Source organism: Apodemus sylvaticus, chromosome 18, assembly GCF_947179515.1.
Source record: "Apodemus sylvaticus chromosome 18, mApoSyl1.1, whole genome shotgun sequence".
NCBI lineage: Eukaryota > Metazoa > Chordata > Mammalia > Rodentia > Muridae > Apodemus > Apodemus sylvaticus.
This window is the reverse complement of record NC_067489.1, coordinates 70,796,991-70,820,728: the sequence shown is the minus strand read 5'-3', so window position 1 is coordinate 70,820,728 and position 23,738 is coordinate 70,796,991. Positions and strand designations below refer to the sequence as shown.

The following is a 23,738-nucleotide window of genomic DNA, read 5'->3' as shown; positions in this document are numbered from 1 at the left end:
GCTTTCCCGAGCTGAATAATTAGCTTGGCCGAACGGCCGAGGCTGCTGGGAAGGGCCTCGAGAGCTTGGGGTCTGGCTGTAGCTCGGTGCATGAACTGAAGCAGGGTGGACACTGCGACCACGGCGGGCGAATCAGCCGAGCGTTTGGCGGGCAAGCGGTGGTCTGGGAAAACCTCCAAGCACGCGCTGGGGGCGTGGTCAAACATGCCTCATGAATTATGCAGCATTCGGTGGGGCGGGCTTTGCGGGAGGTTAGGGGCGTGGCCAGAATCGTTGACTGGGGGAGCAGTTCCTCAGGTCTCAGGGTTCCATGGGCGTTTGGGGGCGTGGCATGGAGCCGGTAGAAGAGGCGGGCTTCACCACATTTAGGCGTGGCTAAATGTGTGTCTTAAGATTTTTTTTTTTTTCACTGGGGGCAGGGCTCGCTACGGGCGGGATGTGTAGCCATCTAGACCGTTCTGGCTGCTGCGAACAAACGTGTTCGTTGCCACGGCCTGGCTGTCTACCAACACGTCGGAGACCACGGCCAGCCTCTCATAAATAACACTGGGTTTGGGATGAAGATGGGTTTCCAGCGCTCCTGAGGGCGAGGCTACCTTCGCCTCATGAATAATGCAGCAGGAGGCGGAGGGAGTAGGTCCGTGAGATGAGGAGGGGGGGGGGTGGCCACTCGCGCACGCGCATGGGAGTTGTTTGCTGGGGAGGGAAGTTTCTTGGAGAACCCGGAGGCGTGGCCAACTGGCTGCGCGAAGAGCCTCTAATACTGGCCTCGCGAGACCCTTGGGGCGTGGCCAGTTGCGAGGCGGTTCGTTGTTGCAGGCGGGTTCGGAGGAAGGTGTGGCTAACCTCATGAATAATGCAGCGAGACTGGCCCGAGGGCGGGCCTATAAGTGTTTAGAGGCGTGGCCATGTCTGCGGGCGGCAGGCAAAATGTTTCCTTGCTGCGTCTAAGAAGGCACGCCCGCCCGGAGTGGGCGTGGCTATCCTGGCCTCATGAATAATGCAGCACGTCGGCAGGCGGCGGGGCGGGGCGGGGCGGGGCGGGCCGGCGTGCGGGCGCAGTCGCTGAGGAGGGGGGCGGGGGAGTGATGGTTGCAAGATGGCGGCGCTGAAGGAGGCTCGGAGTTACGGGTTGTCGTGTGGACGCGTGAGCGACGGCAGCAGGGTGTCGGTGTTCCACGTGAAGCTCACCGACAGTGCTCTGAAGGCTTTCGAGAGCTACCGGGCCCACCAGGTGAGCTTTGCGGCGTCCTGGCGGGTAGGCTGCGCCGTGCGGTGATACTTGCGGGGACCTGTGGGGGACAAGGCCGCGCATCCACACCTGGCGACACCTTGACCAACCCCGGTGACATCCTTCGGGTTGACTCTACTCTTGTCTCTTTTTATAAAACAGGTCTTTTCTGTGTAGCTCAGGTGGTCCCCGAACTGACGGCCATCCTCCTGCCGTAGGTTCTTAAGTGCGGGGATGACAGGTGTGTTTGGATCCACTCTTAGAAGGGGTCGTTTAGACAGAAACTGACTACCTAGCCTCAAATCCTGCCACCTCATGGAACCCTGTTTCCATGGACACTTTTGGACAAGGCTGTTGTGTTTTTCTCACCGGCTGAGGTGGTGGTGTTAGCCATGGGGGCTTCCTCAGGCTGGGCACTCAGCAGGGGGCAGCTGTATCCACCACACTCGCTCCCTTCACAGTCCAGTCTTCCTCCGGGAGAAATTTTAGGCTTTTGGTACTGCCTCCTGGCTTGGGAGTGGGGTTAAGGGTCCTGGTTGTGTCCCTCTCTCCTGGGCCTCAGTCCAGGTCACACCTTGATGCTCCCCCCAAGCCACGGCATCACCCTGCCTCATCCACTGGGACAGAAGCTGCAGGTCCCCAGGGGAAGTGGCTTGAGGGTTCATCTTGCTGAAGCGACTGTGGTGTTGAGTCTGTCTGGGATGTGTGTTTGCCTATGCTGGCGCAGGGGGTGTTGACGCGGTCGAGTGAACAGAGAGTAACTAGGAAAGAATGTGGTTTTCTTCCTGCCCCGGACATGTGCTGCACCATTGGCCAAGCCAGGAATTTCTTCCCCATTCAGTGATGTGGGGAGCCTACCTCTTCCCGCATGTCTTCTCTTCACTTCTTTGAGCCACTTCCTGACTGTGCCCGGTCTAGTTTTCTCCTTCCTAGAACAGGTTGAATCTCTTTGGAAAAAGTCCTTCTTCCCTTGTCAAAAAGACACCATGAGGCAGAAAGTGCCTGTGCAGGTGAGAAGGAAGAGGTGGGTGAGGATTTGGGTGGCAGCCACTGAGTGACCAGCCCAGCCACTCTTCCTGGTTGGAATTCCAACCTGGAGTCTTTCCCCTTGGGCCATTCTGACTAGTCCTGGAGGACCAGGGCTTTTCTCAGAAACAGCTGGGCCAGAGCATGAGTCATCACTGTCAGGTGGACTTGGTACCTGGTGGCAGTAGCTGGCCCTTGTCCTGCCACCCCAGCAGCCCTGTCCAGCACCACTGTCATACTGTTATTTTTAATTTTGGGTGTGCATTACATCCCCTAACTAAGCCTGATCTTCTTGTGAGGGCACTTGTGGAATTGCAGGCCACCATGCTCGTGACCCGAGGAAGCCAGCTATGTCTAGCTGTGTGACTACCAACCTTGAAAGAGTCTGGGCATTGTTGCTGACAGCATTCAGTTTTGGGACAGTCCAAACCTGTGTTTATCTGGAAAGCTGACAGGGCACTTAGTGGCAAGGCGACTCTGGAGTGTAATCTGTGGCCAGCATCAGAGCTTCACTCTACCCTAGGCTGCCGTCAAGCCCATGACTCTTAACTCTAGGTGCCAAAGTGGCAGGCAGGCGCCCAGCAGCAGCCCAGCTTCAGAGATACATATAGTTTGTTTCTTTTTATTGTTGTTGTTCTTTTTGGGATTCTTTTTTGTTGTTGTTGTTTTCTTTTTCTTTTTCTTTTTTTTTTTTTTTGTTTTGTTTTGTTTTTTGATTTTTTTTTTCAGAGACAGTGTTTCTCTGTGTAGCCCTGGCTGTCCTGGAACTCACTCTGAGGACCAGGCTGACCTTGAACTCAGAAATCTGTCTGCCTCTGCCTCCCAAGTGCTGGGATTAAAGTTTTGTGTCACTATTTTCCAGCCACTTGCTTATATATTTTTTTAAGATTTTTTTTTTTAACCTCTTCTGTATCCCAGGCTGGCCTTGAATTTAGGACCCTCTGGCCTTAGCTCCCCTGCTGGTTGTCATGCCCCAGCACCATCCTATATTTGAGTTTGAATTGCCAGGAGCTTTTTCTTAGCTACAGGTGTAGCCAGAGCAGGGCCTGGAAGGGAACTGGCTGTGGAAAGGCTGTGTGGCCTGTGAAGCTGCTGGGCGTGTCAAGAAGTGTGCTTGCCATGCTAGCTCCAGCCACATCCACAGGCTCGGCCGGAGCCCAGCCCACCCTGGACCTCTCCCGTAAAGACAGTGCTAATGAATAAAGAACAGAAAGATGCCTGTGGTTCCAGAGCTGGGTAGGATGAGGCTGGAGGGTTGGGAATTCAAGGCCTGTCTGGGCTATATGAGACCTTTCTCAAAGAAACAACCTAAAAGAGTTCTCAAACCAAACTGGTACTGATGTGACACCTCATCTGTGTTGTTTTGGGGCTCTATGGATGTGGCTTCTAAGACATGAAGAAATGAGGCCCCTCATCCTTCCAGGACAGCCAGTTGCTATGGAGAGGCATGTTCCTGAGAGCGATGAGGTGGGGACCCTGCCTCCACCCATCTGTTGTAGTTCATCATGGCTGGGGAGGTGACTCTGTGGCCACATGTCCTCACCCTTCTGTTGGTGGAGAGGCATGGAGAGGTCAGGGAAAATGGAAGGTTCTAGTAGGGTTAAAAACCTTGAGCATCTGTGGGCTAGCAACGGTCAACCTCCCCCATATCAGTCCCTTCTTCAGTCTTCAGAGTCTCTACCAAGAGTGACTTGCTTGGATTTTGCTGTGTCCTAAATCCCTGAACATCTGTCACTTACCAGGAGGAAGCTACCTTCTGGGCTCTGTCCTTAACCCCGCTCTTCCCCCTGAAAGAAGCGCCCCTGCCCTGTCAGCATAGGGCTTTCCTTTGGGCCCACAGGCACCAAGATGCACCCCTCACCCTACACCTGATGTTTTAGAACCCTTGGGAGGCAGAGATGGGCACGGGAGGTCCAGCAGGATGCATGTGAGGAGGGAGCAAGGGGGGCTGGGGTGGCCAGAGAGGGCCAGGAGGAGGGGAAAATCTGGTTGTTGGGCAGGAGGCCCCAGTTAAGCATTCACCTTTCTGATGTGGCTACCCTGCTACCCCTGGGGATGCAGCCTTTTGGAATTCCCAGGACCCTGCAGCCTGGTCAGAATGGACTAGTGGCTCCCACTTAGTTCTGAGGCAGATGAGCCTTGAAGCAGCACATATCCCTCCTCCCCAGCTTCCTCAGGGCACAGCGCACGGGGACCAGTCTGCTAGGATCCTTAGAGCACACTAAGAGCACACTGTGCCCTGCTTGTCCTGCTATCCATCCCAGTGAGCCCCATATGGGAGCAGTGGCCAGTCTTCAGGTGAGGCTGTGGGTGGTGGCTTTAGAGGCCAAGTTACTTCTCAGGACCTCCAAGCAGGGAGGTGGCTCAGGAGCCTGGCATCAAGACCTCTAAAGGACTGTGGCACCACCAGGCAGAGCTGAGCATGCTGGTGTGGGCATCACGAGTGGCAGCCTTGTGCCTTCAGCCTGCTGGGGAATTGGGTTACCTGTGTGTGTTGCAAGGAAGGTTCTGAGGGTGAGGCTGTCCAAGATCTTGAACAAGAAGCTGGAATCTTGAGGGGTGCTGGCTGTGTGTACCGGGGACCAAGCTTTCCCTAGCTACTGTGACCCTTGACTGTGCTTCCGGCCTCCTTGCTGTGGCCACGGTGACTGTGTGTAAACAGCAGGCACTCAGACCCCACCCCTCTGTTGATTCATCTGCGGGCCAGAGTTCATCACCCTGCAGCAGTGTCGACAGCACCCGTGGGTTGTGACATCCTGGCGTCCTTGAGGGAGGAACTACCCCGCACGGAAAGCACGGCTACTTTTCCCTGCATACTTTGCTGGTTCTTAGGCCCAAGCCAAGCCCACAGGAAACCCAGGGATGGGGCTAGCAGGGCACACATGGGGTCCTGCTTCTGCTTGACCTGGATGCTCTGAGCCACACAGGTTGGTTTTTTGTCAGCTCTGCAGTCCAGTGGGTCACTAAAGAGTGCCCCCAAGTGACTTCTACCAGGAGGCAGCAATGGCAGATGAATATTTCTTCTCTGTTTTTATTCTTTCTTCTCTTCTTAGACAGGTGTTATGTAGCACAGGCTGGCCCTTTCCTCTGCTTCCCAAGTGCTTGGGTGATGGGTGTTTGCCACCACACCCAGTTGTTGTGTCACCTTTCAATAAAAAGAAAAGCTAGTGTCCAAATAGGCCATCCTTAGGAGACTGTCCCACACCCAGTGCCATGGCCTGTGGTCTTGTGATGTCCTGCAGACAGGAGCCTCTCTGGCCCAACGGGGTGGGGTGGAGGGCGGACATTAAAGTGATCTGGAGTCTCCAGATATCTGTTTGCTGCATGTGAGGACCTTGTCTCCTTCTTCCTATATGTGCAGCATGGAGGGAAGGCTCACAGAAGGCAGTTGTGACTGTGCCTGCTGCATGAGGGGCATCCTTATCCTCCACACTCGAGGCACACGTGCAGTGTTGTCTCCCTGTCTTCCCTAGTACTGAGTAAACGGGTTTCCCATCCCTTAAGCCTCAAAGCCTGTGTGCTTTGCCTCCACTGAACTGCAGCCCAACCTAAGCTCTCCTGGTTGCTCCATGTTGTTTTTTAATTGTAATTTTGTGTGAATGGATATCTGTAGCTACTCCACCTGCATTCTTGGTGCAAGATGATGACTTTGGGTCCCCTGAATCTAGGGTCACAGAGGGTTGGGAGTGGCCATGGGAGTGTTGGGAACTGAACCCGAGTCTTCTGCAAGAGCAGCCAGGGCTCTGCTGCTGTGAGAGCCGCCTCCCAACCCTCCGTGCTTTCTTTGCAGCACTAGAGCAGGCAGTGACCACTGAATCCGCCAGCTTGAGCACTGCGTGTACCTCTGCGCCCCCCACCCTATACCCAGCACTGATCACACATGGATTCTAGGGGTGACTGCTGTGGGGACCCTGAGGGAGGCAGGCTGATGTGTGCTCTGGGTGAAGGTGTCCTACGGAAGGAAGGAAGGAAGGCAGGCTCATGGAAGCAGAGGCCTGTGGCCTTTGGAGATGAAGCTTTCTCAGTGCTAGGAGTCACTGGTTGGCCTGTGGGAGAGAAACGCTGAACAGGGAGAGCCAAGCTGGAGGGAGTCGGGCAGCAGTGAGGCCTGGTCTGTGACAGCGACCGGGAAAAGGGCAGAGGACCAGTGTGCGAGGCATGCGGGACGATCTGGGGTCAGGGCGGCAGGCAGGCAGGCAGGCAGCTCCCTTTGCTTTTTTCCTTTCCTTGCTCCCTCTCTTCTTTCCCTGCCTCCTTTTTCTTTTCTCCCTCTTTATCCCCGGGTCTCTCGTCTCCACTTTTATTTTTTCTCTTTTTATGGAGATGGGACCTCAGGGCTTGGACTACGCTAGGCAGCTGCTTATCAGGCCATGTGTGCAATTAGAATTTTTATTTATCATTGTGTATGTGCATACACACACACACACACACACACACACACACACACACACACACACGGGAACACATGTGCAGGTCAGAGAACAACTTCCAGGAGTTGGTTTTCTCCTTCTACCAGCTGGGTTCTAGGAATTGTACTGAGGGTGGCAGGCGCCATTCCCCACAGCCATCTGGTGAGCGCCTATGTGCAGTTTGAAGGTGGTTTCAAAGGGTGTAGTAGCCTGTTCCTCCGGGCTCTCAAATGACTCAGCATCAGATGTCAGGGTCACCATATTATATTGGTGCTGAGGCTCGGGCGAGGACTCCCTCTCCTAGGCTGGTGGAAATGCAGAGGGAGCATGAAGGCCTTAGTGGCTCTCGGGTCACAGCACCAGCTAGCTGTGTGTGGCAGCAGTCCTTGTAGCAGCCCGCTTAGGACTCTGAGCGGTGTAGATGCAGGTCCCTGGAAGCCTGGTGGCCCAGCTAGCCATCTTTTACACACAGAACACCAAGCTCACTGCGGGGAGGCCACTCCTGACGTGCTCTTCCTCATCCTTCCCCAGGAACTGTCCTCCATGCTTGGAGAGGGTATGGCAAAGCCATCTCTATCCCCGTCACTGATTCTAGCTTCTCAAAGTCCCTGTGCCACCTTGGAACCCTGGTGTCTCTGGGGGCAGTAGGGTCTTGCCTTGAGGGTCTACCTTATTTTCATAAGGACATGGCCCCTGTTCTTATTAGCACTTTGCCCCCTGGAGCAGAGTGGTCAGTGCTGGGCCTCCTGTGGCCCTGCTGCAGATTGCTCATGCAGCAGGATGGTAGACCTCTTTGGGAGCTGCGTGGCTCCCTCCTGGAAGGCTGTAGGTCATAGGAAAGAAGCCCTGTGTTGTTTCCACAAGGGTCACTGTCACCTCCCCTGGTCATGTGACATGCTTCAGGCTCTCTCCCTTCTGGCCATTTGACGGCTTTTGTTTGCATGTTTGAGACAGGGTCCACATAGCCCTAGAATTATTATGTAGACAAGGCTGGCCTTGAACCCATGGAGACCCCCCTGCCTTTGCCTCTCTGTTGCTGGACATGCACTACCATGCACATCTTAGGCTAGCTGCACAAGTGTGTGTGTCCTCTCACCCCAGCGCTGGAATGCCCACTGTGATCATTGTCCCTGCAATTTTTCCATTCCATTTATCTTTATCATATTTTGGGGTTTTTTTTGGTTTTTGGTTTTTGGTTTTTAAGACAAGATTTCTCTGTGTTGCTGTCCTGGAATTCTCTCTGTAGACCAGGCTGACCTTGAACTCAGATCCTCCTGCTGTGTGTGTGTGTGTGTGTGTGCGTGTGTGTGTTGGACGCACATTCTTGTGGGCCTTCGTGTGCAAGCCACAGCAGTGTGTGTCAGCCAGAGGTCAGCACTGTGCGTCTCTCCTCCCATGGTCATGAGGATGCCGGAGCAAACCCAGGTTATAAGGCGTGGAGACAAGCACCTTTCCCACTGGCTGTTGTCGCGGGCTATTGGTTCATGCCTGATAGAATGTCTTCAAGACGCCAGATGAGAGGAGGGCCTATGCGGCCATGCTAGCTGAGTGAGGTGGTATGACCATTGCCCATGGCTCATTGCTGGAAAGGCTTGCGAGCCTCGTATACCTTCAGGATACAAGATGAGGAGGCCTGGGGAGAGCCTTAGTGGTCATTCACCCTGCAGGGGAGCAGGTCCTCACAGCTCTGCAGCCTTACAGCAGCAGGGTCCTGTCTTCTCATCCGGCACAGACTTTGGCAGTGTTGGTCGTGCTCACTGCATGTCCTGCTTGAATGTAGATTCTCCTCTGCTGGCCCCTTAACTAGAGATTGGCAGGGGTCTCTGTCAGGGCGCTGGCCTTTTCTGTCACCGTGAAAGAGAAAAGTGGCCTGTGGGAAACTGAGATTTCTTTCTGGCTATAACAACCCCAAGACCGGGAAGCCAGGAGCTGCCTCTGTGGGTGCGGAGCAGTTGGGGCAGCCTTGTCTCCTTCGTGTCCAATGTCTGGTTCCTTCTCTGTACCTCTGGGCCTAGGCCAATCACGTGGAGTTGAGTGGGAGAGAGGGGAAGATTTCTGAGATTCCCAATCTCAGGCTGTTGGCAGAAGCCCCAGCCTCTAACGGGTGTGTGTGTACGCACACATGTGCACGTGTGTCATGACAGCCCTACCTTACAACCACCAGGCCAGGCCCTCAGTGTAGAGGAAGCTAATCTGTTGGGTGAGGGAGTCCTTCCCGCTCTTCCAAATGGAGTGCCAGCCTTGAAGCCCAGGGAACTAAGAGCCCTGTCCCCGCTGGTTGAATGGGTTTCGGGTCTCTCTCCTTCACTCACTCCCTTTATGGTTTTCCTTTCTCCACAGTCTTTATTTTTTAGATTTATTTATGTATATGTGAGTACACTGTAGCTGTCTTCGGACACACCAGAAGAGGGCATCAGATCCCGTTAGAGATGGTTGTGAGTCACCATGTGGTTGCTGGGATTTGAACTCAGGACCTCTGGAAGAGCAGTCGGTGCTCTGAACTGATGAACCGTCTCTCCAGCCCATGTATATTTGTTTTTTGAGTCAGGGTCTGTCAGTGTAGCCCTGACTGTCTTGGAACTTGCTATACAGACCAAGCTAGCCTCGAACTCATAGAGAGCCATTTGTCTCTGCCTCCCAGGTGCTGGCATTAAAGATGTGTGCCACCATATCATGCTCCCAAAATTTTATTATTGTGGCTTTGCAGGATCCAGGGGACACACATGGCATGGCATACATATGGAGGTCAAAGGACAACTTGTTCTCCTTCCCTCTTTTCTTGGGCTCCAGGAACTGGTCACAGGTCACCAGGCCTGTGCAGCAAGGGTCACTATTTGCAGAGCTAACTCTGTGACCTCCCTCTCAGTTTTTTTAAGGTAGGTTGTTTTTTTTTTTTTTTTTTCTGGGTAGCCTAGGCTACCCAAGAATATGAGGTCCTCCTGCCACAGTGCTGGGTCACAGCTGTGCCACCAACCCCCGGCTCCTTCCTTCTTGTTCTTAAACAGTGGTTTTTCAAGGAAATTATGCTTCCTGCTGTGGACCTCGTGGTCTTCCCACATCCGGCGTGATTTCATGTCCCAGCAAGTCTCTAAGATGATGAGGACACTCACATACACAGTTAGTCCTGAGGCTAGAAGGTGGGCAGGACTCTTGGGAGAGGTCCCTAGGTGTCTCTTGTCCTCAGCTTCTTAAGGCTTGTCCCCAGGATACTGATGGTCTTCCTGGCTATAAAAACCCCAAGGCCAGGATAGCCAGGAGCTGCCCTCTGTGGGTGTGGAACAGTTGGGGCAGCCAACTGTTCTTCTGTGGTTAGTTCTGCTTTCTTTTCTTTTCTTTTCTTTTCTTTTCTTTTCTTTTCTTTTCTTTTCTTTTCTTTTCTTTTCTTTTCTTTTCTTTTCTTTTCTTTTTCTTTTTCTTTTTTTTAAAGATTTATTTATTTTATATATGTGAATACACTGTCACTGTCTTCAGAAAGACCAGAAGAGGGCATCAGACCCCAGTACATATGGTTGTGAGCCACCATGTGGTTGCTAGGAATTGAACTCAGGACCTCTGGGAGAGCAGCTAGTACTCTTTAACAAGTGAGCCATCTATCTCTCCAGCCCTTAACCTGTTTTCTAAAGGGTCCTTTTTGCAATCTCTGCTGTCACAGCTGTGCGAGGAAGACCCTGTGTAGTGTCCTATGCTGCCCTTGGCTCAGTGGATAGAGAGGACACTTTTGTAGTTGTTGCCTTAAATCAAGGTTGGTACGGCTGTTAAGCTGGGAGGATTGACCCTGCCTCCTCTGTGGAGCCTTCTCCCTCTCTGGTCTCAGGGTTGTACTGACCTGGAGAGAGTCCCATGGATCTGGTGTTGTCGTGCCAGCTGCAGGTGCTTGGAAGGATGTCCAGCTACCTCATGGTCCACATGGCCAGCGTCAGACTTACCAAGGTAGTTCCTAGGGACACTCTCACCCCGGATGCTCCACAGCTGCCGTATGACAGCGACCAGCCTGTACTGCTCACAAGGGACCTGGGGGAGACCTGGGAACCAGTGAGCTGGCTATGACTTCCTGTTGAGAAGCAGATGCATCACTGCCCTGGATAGAGAACCCTGGTCCCTGGTGGGCCGGAGCCCAGTGTGGACGGAGGGAGCTCAGCTCCTGGTCAGCTGCCTGCAGCCGCTCTTCTGACTTCGCTGTGTGAGGTACCTCCGTAGGGTAGGTGTCAGTGGTCTGTAGGGTGGCTGCACAGCTAGGGTGAGTGGGGGTGCTGAGCTCTAGAAAGCTCCTGGTGGGTCTGCCCAAGGCTCCTGCTTTCCTGTGTGTCTCATGCCCTTCAGTTAGCCAACACTCAGGGTGGAGACCTCCCTGGGAGCTGTGTGAGGCCAGGGCCAGGCCACAGCCAGAAGAGTGCAGTCCTTTCCTGTGGCCCTATTTTTGGAGTTGGCGTGATACACCTGCCTCATGTTCCAGGAAAATGTGCTTGGTTCAGGGGACATCTGAGATGGGGAGGAGATAGTGGGGGCTTGTGCCAGCCTACGCCAGGGTTCCACCTTCCTTAGGAGAGGGCAGGGTCCTGGTTAAGGACCCTCAGTCATCTCCCCTCCCCCGAGAAATGACAAGGCTTCCCTGCTGGTAGCTCTCCAGCAGTAGGAAGCCAGGTGTTCTGAGCAGGCCAAAAAGGCTGGCCCTCCTGCCTTCCCCTTTGTCCTAGCACTTCTCCCCAGGAAAGGTGCCGTTTTCTCTCAGCGAGGACGTTCAGGAGTCCATCCCCATAGAGGAGGAACCTGCTCAGGTTGATAGGGCCCTGGGTACTTTTGCTGCAGCTCCACTGACTGGAAAACACCTCCTGCCCTCCAGTCACATGATGGCTCAGGCTCCGAGCTTTAGATGTCATCTTTGATGGCTAGCTGTCTTGGGACCCCAGATGCTGCCACCTTCCCTTCTCCTCCCATTCTCACCTCTTGTGCAAGTGCATCGAAAGCCTGACTACCTTATGTTCTGACAGGAATGGATGGCCATGCTCCCCTGGGCAGTGCCTGAAGCTCTGCCGCTCTGGTGCAGCAGGTTTGCCTGTTCTCTGCCACACGCTTACTCCTGGGGTCCTAAGGGCATTTGCAGGGGCCCAGAGGATCCCACTTGCAGGCCAGGTCGTCTATCCAAGGTGTGGCCTAGCCAGGGTGGCAGCCTGGTGTGCTCGAGCAGAAGCTGCTTACCCCTAAGGTATCTGTGACCCGGGTCTAGAGGTAGGCTTGGCTGAGAGTTGGGGCCCGGCTCCAGCCTCTCGGTCCCCACTGGGGTCCCCACTGTGGACCCTGAATGTCCTAGAATCCTAAAGGGTGGGTTGGTGGGTGGGGCTACCTCTCTGCTTTGCTTGACAAGTGACCAGTAACAGCCAGGCACCTTTGCTTTGAAGCCCAGGTCCATGACATCCTTAGGAAGCAGATGGGCATCATGGCAGACTCAAAAGAGACAGAGGTGAAGGAGCGTGCAGCCCACCAGGCTGCCCTGCCTAGACCCAGGCGGGGTGTGGGTGGGTGGGCTTAGTAGTCCCGCCCTCCAGAGGAGGCACTTGTCATGCTCTGTGAGAACTGCAGGAGGCCCAAATGATGTCTGTGCTGGCAAGGGTGATGGGGACATCATAGTGCCCACAGGCCTGCCCATTGTCCTCAGGATGAACAAGTGGATACAGCGGAAATCCTATGATAGGAGGATGGGGGTGTGGCTCATGGGCCAGGTCAGGCCTGATGTGGGCCGGGTTCCTGGAGACACACCTAACATTGATGGGAAGAAAATACTAGAAGGTAGAGATGTCACCACACTCATGGCCTGGAAGGGCCAGTGGTACTACCCTCTTTTTCTGGTCTTGTTACTTTTAAATTTAAAACAACAACAATAAACCTAGCCAGCCAGGTGCTTCTACCTCTGATCCTAGCAGAGGCAGTCCCAGGCCCTCTGCGGTCTAGCCTGCTGGTGTACGTAGTAAGTTCTGGGCCAGACATAGTGAACTGCTATTACTGAAAAGACGTATGTGGGGAAGGGGGTGTGCCTCAGCAGGTCTGTGGAGCAAAGGCCTACACATACCTGGTTTGCCCTTCTTCATGTGAGGTCTGAGCGTGTGCAAGCCCTTTCCACTTTCAACAGTGAGCTCTTGGACAGAGTCTCACGTTACAGTCCAGGCTGCAATCGCGGGTCCTTCAGCCTCAACCTCCCGTGTGCTGGGATCCCGTGTGTGCTCCCATGCACACCAGCCAGTGACTGGCTGCCTTTGCTCTAGAATATGGTTTCTCTTTGAGGGCAGAAGGCCTGTTGAGCAGGCAGCAGGTTGCTGTTGCTAGCATGGCTCCCACTATGTAGTCTGCTCCACCTCCCCTGCACCTCCCCGTTCCTCCTGTGTGAGCCGGGTGCCCAGTGGGATCCCTCCTGGCTCTAGCTTGTTCCCAGGTCACTGTCACTCACACATGCTGGCTACACACGCTGCTTCCCACTGGGAGCTGGGAGCCCATTGGCGCTCATGCTCCCAGCTGCCCCTCCCCCTTGCTTCATGCCAGCTTGCTTGGTGGGGGCTTGGATGCTTGCCTGCCCATAATGTGTATATATGTGTGCATGAATGTGTGCCTGGGGCTGCTGCAAAGGCTGTTTCCACAGTCGGTTAGGTCCCACCCCCCTGAGACAGCCCAGAGAAGCCAAGCGTCTCACTGAGGATGCAGCCGAGAAATGACTGGCCTGTGTTGAACCAGAGCATCCTAAGCTCAGCTGCACTCAAGAGCCCATGTGTCATGTCTACTTGGCGGGATTAAGTGGAGCAGGGCCCATGTCTTATGTGGTCCTTGGATGTCCCGCTTAAGGCTGCTAGCCTCTCCCTAATGGGCAAAGGCAGCATTTATCCCAGGAACCTGGGATTATCTGGGCAGGAGCCTCTTGGTTTATCCAGTGCATTGAATTTATAACCCTGTACTTGGCCACCAGGTACCCAGCCTCATCAGAGCTAGTTGAGACCTGTCCTGACCCTGGTGGGCTCTGCCTTCCCCACAGAGGTCCTCACAGCACTTGGTGGTGTTGGTGTGAAGCACAGCCACCCCACAGCTCTGGGAACAGCATGTAATGGCCCTGCTTGATCGTCCCAGCTAACTCTTAGAAGTGGGAAAGAAGAGCACATGGGAGTGCTTGTGTGGAGATGGCGGGCTTTATTTATTTAGAACTAGTCTGGTAAGAGCCGGACTTGCCTTGGACTGTAGCTGAGGACGGCCTGGAGCTCCTAACCTGCTGTCTGAGCCCCTAAGTACTAGAGGAAGGGCATTCCGTCTCTGCTTTGTGTGGTGCTGGAATCCAGGCCCACACGTGTGCTTGAGAAGCACCACACCCACCAAGCTGCAGTCTTAGCCTCCCAACACCTTATAGCAGTCTTCATTTTACAGCAACATAGAGTACACTGGCAGACAGTGCTCTTGCTCTCACCTGCTTAGCACCCGTAACCGGCCACACCTGCCATCTTGAGACAGAGTTTTTGAAGGAACACGAGCAAGCACGGTAGGGACCTTTGCAGCTGGTAGCACTGAAGCTGGTGGCAGGTCCTGTGGTGGCAGCACACAGGAGGCACAGAGCCTTTAAGAGAGAAGCAGGGCTGACCCGTACCCCGCAGTGACCCACCTCCTCCACCTGGCTCTACTTCTTAAGCACCCCAAGAACAAAACCAAACCAGCAGCTGGGTAGGGGAGAGTGTGCTTAACGGCAGCCTGTGGGGACAGTTGACACCAGGCTGGGGTCCAGGCGTGGCCTCACACTTCCACCCTCACAGTCGCAATGGTTTCAACATTGTTTACAAGTCCGGAGTCTGCTGATTCCCTGTGAAATCAAATACCATTTTCAGGCATGACAGCCATGCTCTTGTTTTGGAGGGTCAAGAGTTCAAGGTCAATGGGGGTGGGGTGGGGTGGTGGTGGTGGTGACACACGCCTGTAATCCCAGCACTCTGGGAGGCAGAGGCAGGCGGATTTCTGAGTTCGAGGCCAGCCTGGTCTACAAAGTGAGTTCCAGGACAGCTAGGGCTACACAGAGAAACCCTGTCTCGAAAAAACCAAATCCAAAAAACCAAACCAAACAAAACAAAAAAAGTTCAAGGTCAACCTATGTAGTGAGTCTGGCCTACAAAACACTGTCTCAGAAAACAAGAACAAAACCAAAATCCTCAAGTCATATATTCCTGGCATGCAGTGGTACAGAAGAAAACTCTTTCCAAAAGGAGAAGCCGGGGGCAAAAGAGATAGATGGCTCAGTAGTTAAGAACACTGACTGCTCTTCCAGAGGATTTGTAATAGGATCTAATGCTCTTTTCTGGTGTGTCTGAAGACAGCGACAGTAATATTCACATATATAAAATAAATCTTTTAAAAATAAAAGGAGCTGGTCTGACCTTGAGAGACTACCAAGCAAGGCCCCAGCCCCGTGAGGCCCACACTGGAATCCCGGCTCTGCGTGGGCATCTGGGGCTCACAGCAGTGTCGCCTGAAGTCTTGGGCAGCTCCATGGCCTATGGCGAGTGGAGCCTCTCTTGTGTGTGCCTGCCTTGCTCTGTGCCCACAGCGTTCCTTCGTCCTGTCCTGTTGCTGTGATAAAACACTGACCAGGAGCTGCCTGGGGAGAAAAGTTTATCTTAGCTTAGAGTTGTAGTCCCTTATCGAGGGAAATCAGGACAGGACCTTGAGGCGGGAGCCGAGGCTGTGGAAGAATGCTGCCCTTTTACTACTGGCTTGCCCTGCCTGCCCTCCGGCTCACCTGCTAGCCCTGCCTACAGGAATTAGTAATCAAGAAAAAGCCCCCTCCCCTCCCCCAGGTTTGCCTGCAGAGCATTCTGATGGAGGAGATTGCTCGGATGCTATCCCGCTTTCCAGATTACGCCGGCTTATGTCAGGTTAACCAGCACAGTGTCCCATGTTCCTGGCCATCCTGGCATCCCCTTGTCTCCGTTACAACTAATGCGTCACCTTCCTGGCTCTGTGCCTTCGGGGACCTCCATATAACATGCAGCCTGTTTCCACATGACCTGACTCTCACACTTTAATTCTGGAACCTTGGTCTGAATCCTTATGACCCCGTCACTGCTACATCCTGCATGCCTGTGAAGTGGGCACATAGAGCCAGTGTGCTTTCTGCTGCCGTCTCAAAGTGTGGCCCTAGCCCTGAGCTGTGGCCGCGCAGCTCCGCCTGCTCTGCTGAACCTGAAGGACACATCCTCAGGCGGCCATGTTACAATGGAGCCTCTTGCCTTTAGCTGTCTCTTCAGATTCTCAAGGATTGTTTTCTAAAGGGTGTTCTCAGTCTCCCCTTGAGTCTGAGGGGTGGGGCCGGCCTGCAAGGCCATTTGTGTTGGAACCGCGTCGCCCAGTGTCAGATTCCCATGGAGCTCTGAACAATCGCAGGCCCTCTGTGCTGTGACTCCCACCTTGTCCACCTTCAGTTCGCTCTTGACCTCCCCACACTGCGCATTGTCCACATTTCCCTGCTCCATTCTCTGCTTGTAGTCTGACTAAGAGCAAGTGGGTAGGGCCCATCCCAAAGCCTGGTGCTCTGCTCTCTTGAAATTTCCTCTGCTAGTTTGTTTGGCTTGTTTTCTTTCTTTTCTTTTTCTTTTTCTTTCTTTCTTTTTTTTTTTTTTTTTTTTTTGGTTTTGTGTTTTATTTTTCGAGACAGGGTTTCTCTGTGTAGCCCTGGCTGTCCTGGAACTCACTCTGTAGACCAGGCTGGCCTCGAACTCAGAAATCAGCCTGCCTCTGCCTCCCAGAGTGCTGGGATTACAGGTATGCGCCACCGCCACCACCGCCACCACCTGGCTTGGCTTGTTTTCTGAGATAGGGTCTCACGGTACAGCTTTAGTTGGCATAGAGCTCACTGCGTAGACTTCAAACTCAGAGAAATCCACTTGCCTCCGCCTTGAGTGCTGGCATAAAGGCTGCACTGCCATGCCCACTTAGTCTGTTAGGTTTAGGTGACCCTCCCTGAAGGCTGGGCACGGGCAGGATGCAGCAGACTCAGCTTGGCCGCCATGAGTATGCATGAGTATGCCGTATGCCTTGCAGAGCTGTGGCAGTGCCAACCCGCCCGGGCTTCCCTCAGCATCCCTGCCCTGCCCTGCCCTGCCCCGCCCTGCCCCGCCCTGTCCCTGCTGAGCCTACTCTCTGCCACTATGGCAGTCACAGCTCAACAGTGCTGCTTTTGTCCCTTGAGTGTCACGGTTGAAGCGATTTGGTGTGTAGTGGGAGCTACGTCTGGCCCTACTCTGACAACAGATACAAAGAGCTCAGACTGCCGGTGGGAGTCCCGAGCAGGAAAGCCTGCCCCTACTCCCCCTTCCCAGCTAGTCCCCACCCTTTTCTGATGCCACCTTTAATACCGCGCCACCAGCAGGGACAGAGTGTTCAAACGCTGGACTGGGGAGGTGGGACTGTTCACGTCCAAACAAGCAAGCTCATCTGTGCTGGGTTCTGTGAGCTCTGACAGTGAGTTCTGAGCCTGCGTCTGTACCGTGCAGAGTCCCTCACTCCCCCACACCTACCTACCCTGCCCCTTCACTCAGTCCCCACACCCTGGGGCAGCTGGTTGCTTTAGAAGCGGGCTCACATAGCCCAGCCCTCAAGTCTGTTATGTGGGAGATGCCTTGAACTCCCATCACTGCTTCCTCCGGAGTGCTGGGGGACAGCTTTGTGTTTCCCTCTGGGGCGTGTCCCTTTTGTTATTTGATGCTTATTTAATTTGATGTGTGTATGCCTGAGTCTGTCTGCACCATATGCCTGCTGCCCTCAGAGCTCAGAAGGGGCATTGGATCTCCCAGAACTGGAGCCATAGATGGTCTAAACTTGCATGGATGGTGAGTGGAACCAGGTCTTCTGCAAGAGCAGTGAGGTAGACCACCTCTCCAGCCTCTTGTTTTGTTTCGTTTTTTAAAAGTTCTATTTGTAGCCGGGCGGTGGTGGCGCATGCATTTAATCCCAGCACTTGGGAGGCAGAGGCAGGTGGATTTCTGAGTTCGAGGCCAGCCTGGTCTACAGAGTGAGTTCCAGGACAGCCGGGGCTACACAGAGAAACCTGTCTCAAAAAAACAAAAACAACAACAAAAAAGTTTTATTTGTTCTGTATAAAGTGTTCTGCCTGCAGGCCAGAAGAGGGCACCAGATATCACCACAGATGGTTGTGAGCCACCACGCAGTTGCAGAGACTTGAATTCAGGTCCTCTGGAAGAGCAAGCACCCAGTGTTCTTAACCTCTGAGGCATCTCTCCAGCCTTTATTTGGGTATTTTTGAGACAGGGTCTTGATTTGTAGTCCAGGGTGGCCTTTCCCCTTGAGGGTACTGAGGATGCTGGGTCTGTGCTGTTGGCCCATCTATCCTGCTGTATGATAATACAGCTCTTCATGGGCGCTGTCACCCCAAACCCATGCACCCACACGATTTGAAAAACTATGGACGTCTCTAATATCAGCAATCACCAGGATTCATGGTCAGTCAACATTGCACAGTGAGCTACTGTCTCAGAACAGAGCAGAGAAGGACCCCTTCTGGAGTGACTGGCTCTGTCCCTCAGAGGCAGGTGATCCAGTTCTCCAGGCACACACTCCTGTCGGTTCTGTTTTGGCCACAGGAGTGCTGGGATTCCAGATGTACATCGCTGTGTCCGTGTTTTCATCCATGTTCCTGGGAGCCAGGCCTGTGCAGTGAATGCTCTGCCCACTGAGCTGTCTTCCTGGTCTGGACAGTGCTTTTTTTTTAATTTTTATTTATTTTATGCATATGAGTACACTGTAGCTGTACTGATGGTTGTGAGCCTTCATGTGGTTGCTGGGAATGGAGGTTGCTCACTCCAGCAGCCTCACTTGCACTACAGACATATTTATTATTCTAAGTACACTGTAGCTGGCTTCAGACGCACCAGAAGAGGGCGTCAGAACTCATGATGAGTGGCTGTGAGCCACCACGTGCTTGCTGGGATTGAACTCAGGAGCTCTGGAAGAGCAGTCAGTCTCTTACCCGCTGAGCCGCCGCTCCAGCGCCCTGGCCAGTGCTTTTATTACATTCTTCTGGAGGCCATGATGGAGATGACATACAGAGCCATGCCGGCTCTGATGAACAGAGGCCTTGCCTTAAGTTTCCCATACCCGCCTCTGCCTCCTGAGTGTGGGGAACCGGTTATGCCATCGCCTTCCTTCTGTCACCTCCACTCCCCGGAGGCAGTGCAGAGGAGTGAGCTTTTGGGACCTCAAGGTAGCATCTGCAGTTTGTCTTAAGGAGACTTCACCTGTGCCAATGGCAGTGCTACGTTTGCACAGTGGTGCTGAGAGCCCTGTTGCATCCGAGCAGGTACTTGGCAGTGTCTCACAATTCTGCCGTGACTTCTCACCATCGTGCCGTGACTTGGTGTCACACACTACAGTGAGAGTCCACCTCCTGCCTGCTGGAGCCTGGGCTGCTCTCGTGGCCAGGGCAAGGGTGTTCAGCAAAGCTGCTTCCTGTCCTTGAACTAAGCCCGGGAGAAGGCTATTGCCACAGGAGGGAGGGAGGGGGAAGTGTCTGGCGGTTGGAGGCCTGCAGTCTGTAGATCTTGCTGCTCTGGGCCCTCTGGAGGGCGCTCCTGCCCTGCTGGGCAGCCTGAGCCTCAGCTCCCTGAGTATGGTGCTCATGGAACATGGCTGAGGCCTCTCTCCACAAGACACCCTGGCGGGTCCTGTGACATCAAAGGGTCTGCCTGTGAGGCCGGTTCCAAGTTCTTGGAGACCATTCTGGAACGTGTGTTCCCACAAGGCCCTTTCCTCCCTGGCTGATGCTGTGTGTGGTTGGAATTCTTCCCATAGCCAGAATGGCTGAGAAGCATCTGGTTATGGACAGTTGATAAGCCAGTATTGAATTCAGGAGCTTGTGGCCACACCCCTCTGTAGAGACCCCCAAGTGTCTCTGGCAGGTGTATCAGAGGCCAGCCTTTGCCCAGGACTGGGACTGTAAGTAGGTGTGTCAGTGCATGTGCACACCTGTGTGGAGTATGGGTGGGTGGCAGTGCCATGGGTGTAGGTGTGTCGGTGCATGCGCCACCCCCGTGTGGAGTGGGTGGGTGGCAGTGCCATGGGTGTAGGTGTGTTGGTGCATGCGCCACCCCCGTGTGGAGTGGGTGGGTGGCAGTGCCATGGGTGTAGGTGTGTCGGTGCATGCGCCACCCCCGTGTGGAGTGGGTGGGTGGCAGTGCCATGGGTGTAGGTGTGTCGGTGCATGCGCCACCCTCGTGTGGAGTGGGTGGGTGGAGTGCCATGGGTGAAGCAGCTTTGTGACTGGAGTCTTCAAAACACTCTAGAGACAGGGAGGGCTCTTCTTGGGGAACTAGCCAGCAGCTCACAGGACCTAACTGTGCCTGGTGGCTAGGAGTCAAAGGACTCCAGTGTTATTGTGTGCCTCCCCTCGGCCCATGCCAGACTGTCATCTGAGGCTGTCATTGTTAGATGAGCTTTTCTAACATTTGTGCCCTGCCCACCGTGTCTGCTGACCACAAGCTACCACCTTGTTAGGACAAGGCGGCCAGCAGCCCAGGGGTCAGCCAGGCAGACTGCTGCAAGAGCAGTGCAGTGGGCAGGAACACTGGCCTCGGCTCTGGGTAAGCCCCACAGAGGGCTCACAGCCAGGCTGCTCACTGGTCGGGCGGGCGGGCAGGCGTGTGGGCGGGCGTGTGGGCTGTGGTGATAGATGCCCTAGTGAGATTCCCTTCTGAAGACTGGTGCAGAGCTGCCGGAGGAGGCTAGGGCCTGTTGGAGGGCCCTTGAGCTCTGAGGTCAAGGGATCGGGTGGGGGTGGGGGGAGGCTTGGGTCACAGGGAGTCTTGAGCATGGAGGCTGACGGGCATGCGTCCCCTCGCTCTTCTCAGGAACCTCCTGACCTGATACAGCTGTTGAGAAACTTCCCAAAAGTGACTGTTTTCTTTGAGGTCAGTTGTAGTGCAGAGAGCTGTGCCCCAGAGCAGAGCCCAGCTACCTCTCGTCATGCTTGTTACCCTGGAAACCAGCCCGTTTGTGACTGAAGACGTGATAAATGGATCCAAAGAGAAACTTGAGGAGTCCAGCCTGCAGCCCTTCCTGCCATCCCCATAGCTAGCCACCACAGGTAGCTTGCAAGTGCTGGTGACACAGGGACATATGCCACAGCTCTACCTCGAATGCTGGTACAGCCGAGAGCCTCCCTTTCTTTTTTGTTCAAGTTGGGCCTGCTTGTTCTAGCTGGCTTTGGGTCAGCATATGGCCTGCCCTGTGAGGACTGGGGATTACAGTGTGCCCTGCATGTCTGTTCACTCTGAGCTTCCGCACATTCTAATCAGACCCTGATTGTGTGACTAGCACAGTGTGTGTCTCCTACGCTTGCGCTTCTTCAAGAGCCGTAAGCTCAGTGACTGGGCTTCTGTGGTGCAGGGCAGGGCCCAAGCTGCTCTTGACCTCCTGACCCTGCTGTCACAGCCAACTGAGTGGCTGGGGCGGGAGAGAGGGTTCATAAATGTGGACACTGTGATTGGTTCTGTGCTAGGCGTTGGCCGTCTTCCTGAAGCAATGCAAATTGGGAGATGCTTGGCAGCAGCTTCTGCACAGCCACTGGAGATCAGGGTGTGTCACCCCAAGAAAGGACACGTGGGGACATGCAGCCTGGGGCAGTCCCTCTGATGCACTCTCCTGATGTTCCTGCTTATGCAGGTGCTGCTGGCCACAATCTGAAGACAGTGGACAAAAGTGCCCTGCAAGGGTGAGTGGCAGCAGCAAATGGAGCCGAGCCTGTCACACAGGCTCACAAGTGACTAGAGCAGCCTGAGTGCCCAGGGATGGAGGAGAGCAATGCCCCAGCTGTGCGGCAGACAGGGTGGGCAGGCACTTACACACTTCCTCCTCAGAAGGGCACTGAGAGCAGTGGGGAGCAGGTGCTGCACCTCCTGGGGCCAGGGCTCTGAGGAAGGAGCAGGTAGCACATGTGCAATGCTCATGACTTTCTTTGACTTCACAACTCAGGGTCACAACACAGGAAGTCCTGTGCTTGAGGACCCTGAAGGGCCCTGTCCATTGGGTGGACACCAGTGCCTGTCTTTGTCTGTCGTTGGTCTCTCTGCACTTGCATCTGAGGAGGGGCAGGAGAGGGTTTGAAGCCAAGTGGAGCCTTGGGTCGGCCCCGGGCCCACTCTCGGGAGGTTGCTGTGGGATGTGGTCAAGGAGGTGCCCTAGGGAGGCCAAGGGTTGAGGCTGAGTGCGTTGGAGCTGGGTTCTTTAGCAGAGTTCTGAAGTCGCATGCAGATCATGAGTTGCAACATCGGGGTAAGATCGAATGGCGCCCAGCTGGGGTTGCTGGGGACAAGAGAACTCGCTGTCCTAGGAGGCTGACTCCTCACTCCCTTGTCCAAGCCCGTCTTCTCTGTGGTTGTCCTGTGGCTGAGATGGGGGGTGGGCCTTTGCAGTTAAGAGGGCCTAGCAACTGCCCTGACACGCAGTAGGAGTGGTGCAGGAGTGGCAGGGGCCCATGGGTGAGAAGGCCAATGTCTGCTCTATGTGCTTAGCAATGTCTTTGGAGCCAGACCTGGGTAACATTCTGGCTATGACTTCAGTAGCGTGGCTGGGTAGGACATGTGACTATTGAGAAAGCTGCTGTCAAGGTGGGTACAGCCGCTACAGGGAGCTGTGTGGATGGTTACTTGGGAGGTATTATAAAACTGATTTTTTAGCAGTGTGTGGGGGTGCACATAAGTGGATCTTTGTGAGTTCAAGGCCAGCCTGATGTACATAGTGAATTCCAGAACTATTTAATGAAACCCTGTCTCAAAAACAGACAAACTGGAGGCTGGTGAGATGGCTCAGCAGTTAAGAGCACAGACTGCTCTTCCAAAGTTCCGAGTTCAAATCCCAGCAGCCACATGGTAGCTCACAATCATCCGTAATAAGAAACAAAAAACAATAGCCAAGTGGGTTCGGAGCAAGAGGGGGAATGGGAAAGGAGAAAAAATACCAGACAAACCACCACCACCAAAGTACTAATAAAACAATAGCCTTTCAAAAACTAGGTTTCCTTTGTTGTTTGTATTCTAAAAAACAGCTGGGGTTGGTGTCATCCTGTCATCTCAGGGAAGTGGAGGCAGCTACATTAGGAGTTTGAGACCAGATTGAGCAACACAAGACCCTTCTTTAAAACTGAAACTAGAGCGGGGCAGTGGTGGCACTTAATCCCAGCACTTGGAGGCAGAGGCATCTGAGTTCGAGGCCAGCCTGCTCTATAGAGTGAGTTCCAGGGCTATACAGAGAAACCCTGTAAAAGACCAAAACAAACAAACAAACAAACAAAAACAAAAAAAGGACTATACAAAGAAGCCCTGTCTTGAAAAAACAAACAACAACAACAACAAAAAAGACAAAAACAACTGAAACTAGAAAGTCAGGACATTTATATTGGGGCCACCCAGGCAGGATAAACGGGCTCAGCATCACAGGATATGCCCCAGGCTGACCTGGGCAGCACGTGCAGCGCTAAAAGCTTGGTGTCCTTAGCGTCCAAAGCCAAATGCCCTTCCTGACAGTGAAGCTGTTGTTGTGTGTGTGTGAGCATGACTGCAGGGGGAGGGACACTGTCAGCCTGGTGGTTGGAGCCGGTACAGAAGGTCTGGGCCAGCCATGGCTATGGAGCAAAACTTGACTTTAAAAAACAAAAATAATAAAGAAAATGTAGGGTGTGTTGGTACAAATGTCTGTTGTAGCCAGAGAGACAGGAGAATGGCTGAGGACTGGAGGCTGGCTAGGTGAAGATTAGGAGTCATGGGTCAGCAAGACCTTCCAGAGCTAACAAGACGGCAGTGGCCAGCTGTGGAGCTCTGGACTCTGTCCAGTACACATAACCAGGCATGGGGCAAAAGGGACAGTAATCCTGGCTCATTCCCAGCTACACAGTAAGTTCAAGGCCAGCCAGGAATGTGTGAGACCTGCTCACATGAAAAAAGAAAATGTAGTGTTCCTGTAAAAGATCGACAAGAGAGAGTTCCAGGTGAGCACCCAAGACAGAGCTTAGAGTGACAGTCAACAAGGGAAGGGCGGGCCCTGGGCCG

At 53.9% G+C, this 23,738-nt stretch overlaps 1 protein-coding gene across 2 annotated transcripts in view; it reads left to right on the top strand.

Annotated features, from left to right (window-relative positions):
• Window positions 1-1,085: 1,085 nt before the first annotated feature.
• Window positions 1,086-23,738, top strand: part of Ell (elongation factor for RNA polymerase II) — a 48,343-nt gene continuing 25,690 nt past the window's right edge. For both annotated transcript variants that reach the window (XM_052162033.1, XM_052162032.1), the window contains exon 1: window positions 1,086-1,234. In XM_052162033.1, coding sequence (XP_052017993.1) covers window positions 1,100-1,234 — 135 coding nt within the window. In that variant the 5' untranslated portion in view covers window positions 1,086-1,099. The remainder of the gene's footprint in view (window positions 1,235-23,738) is intronic.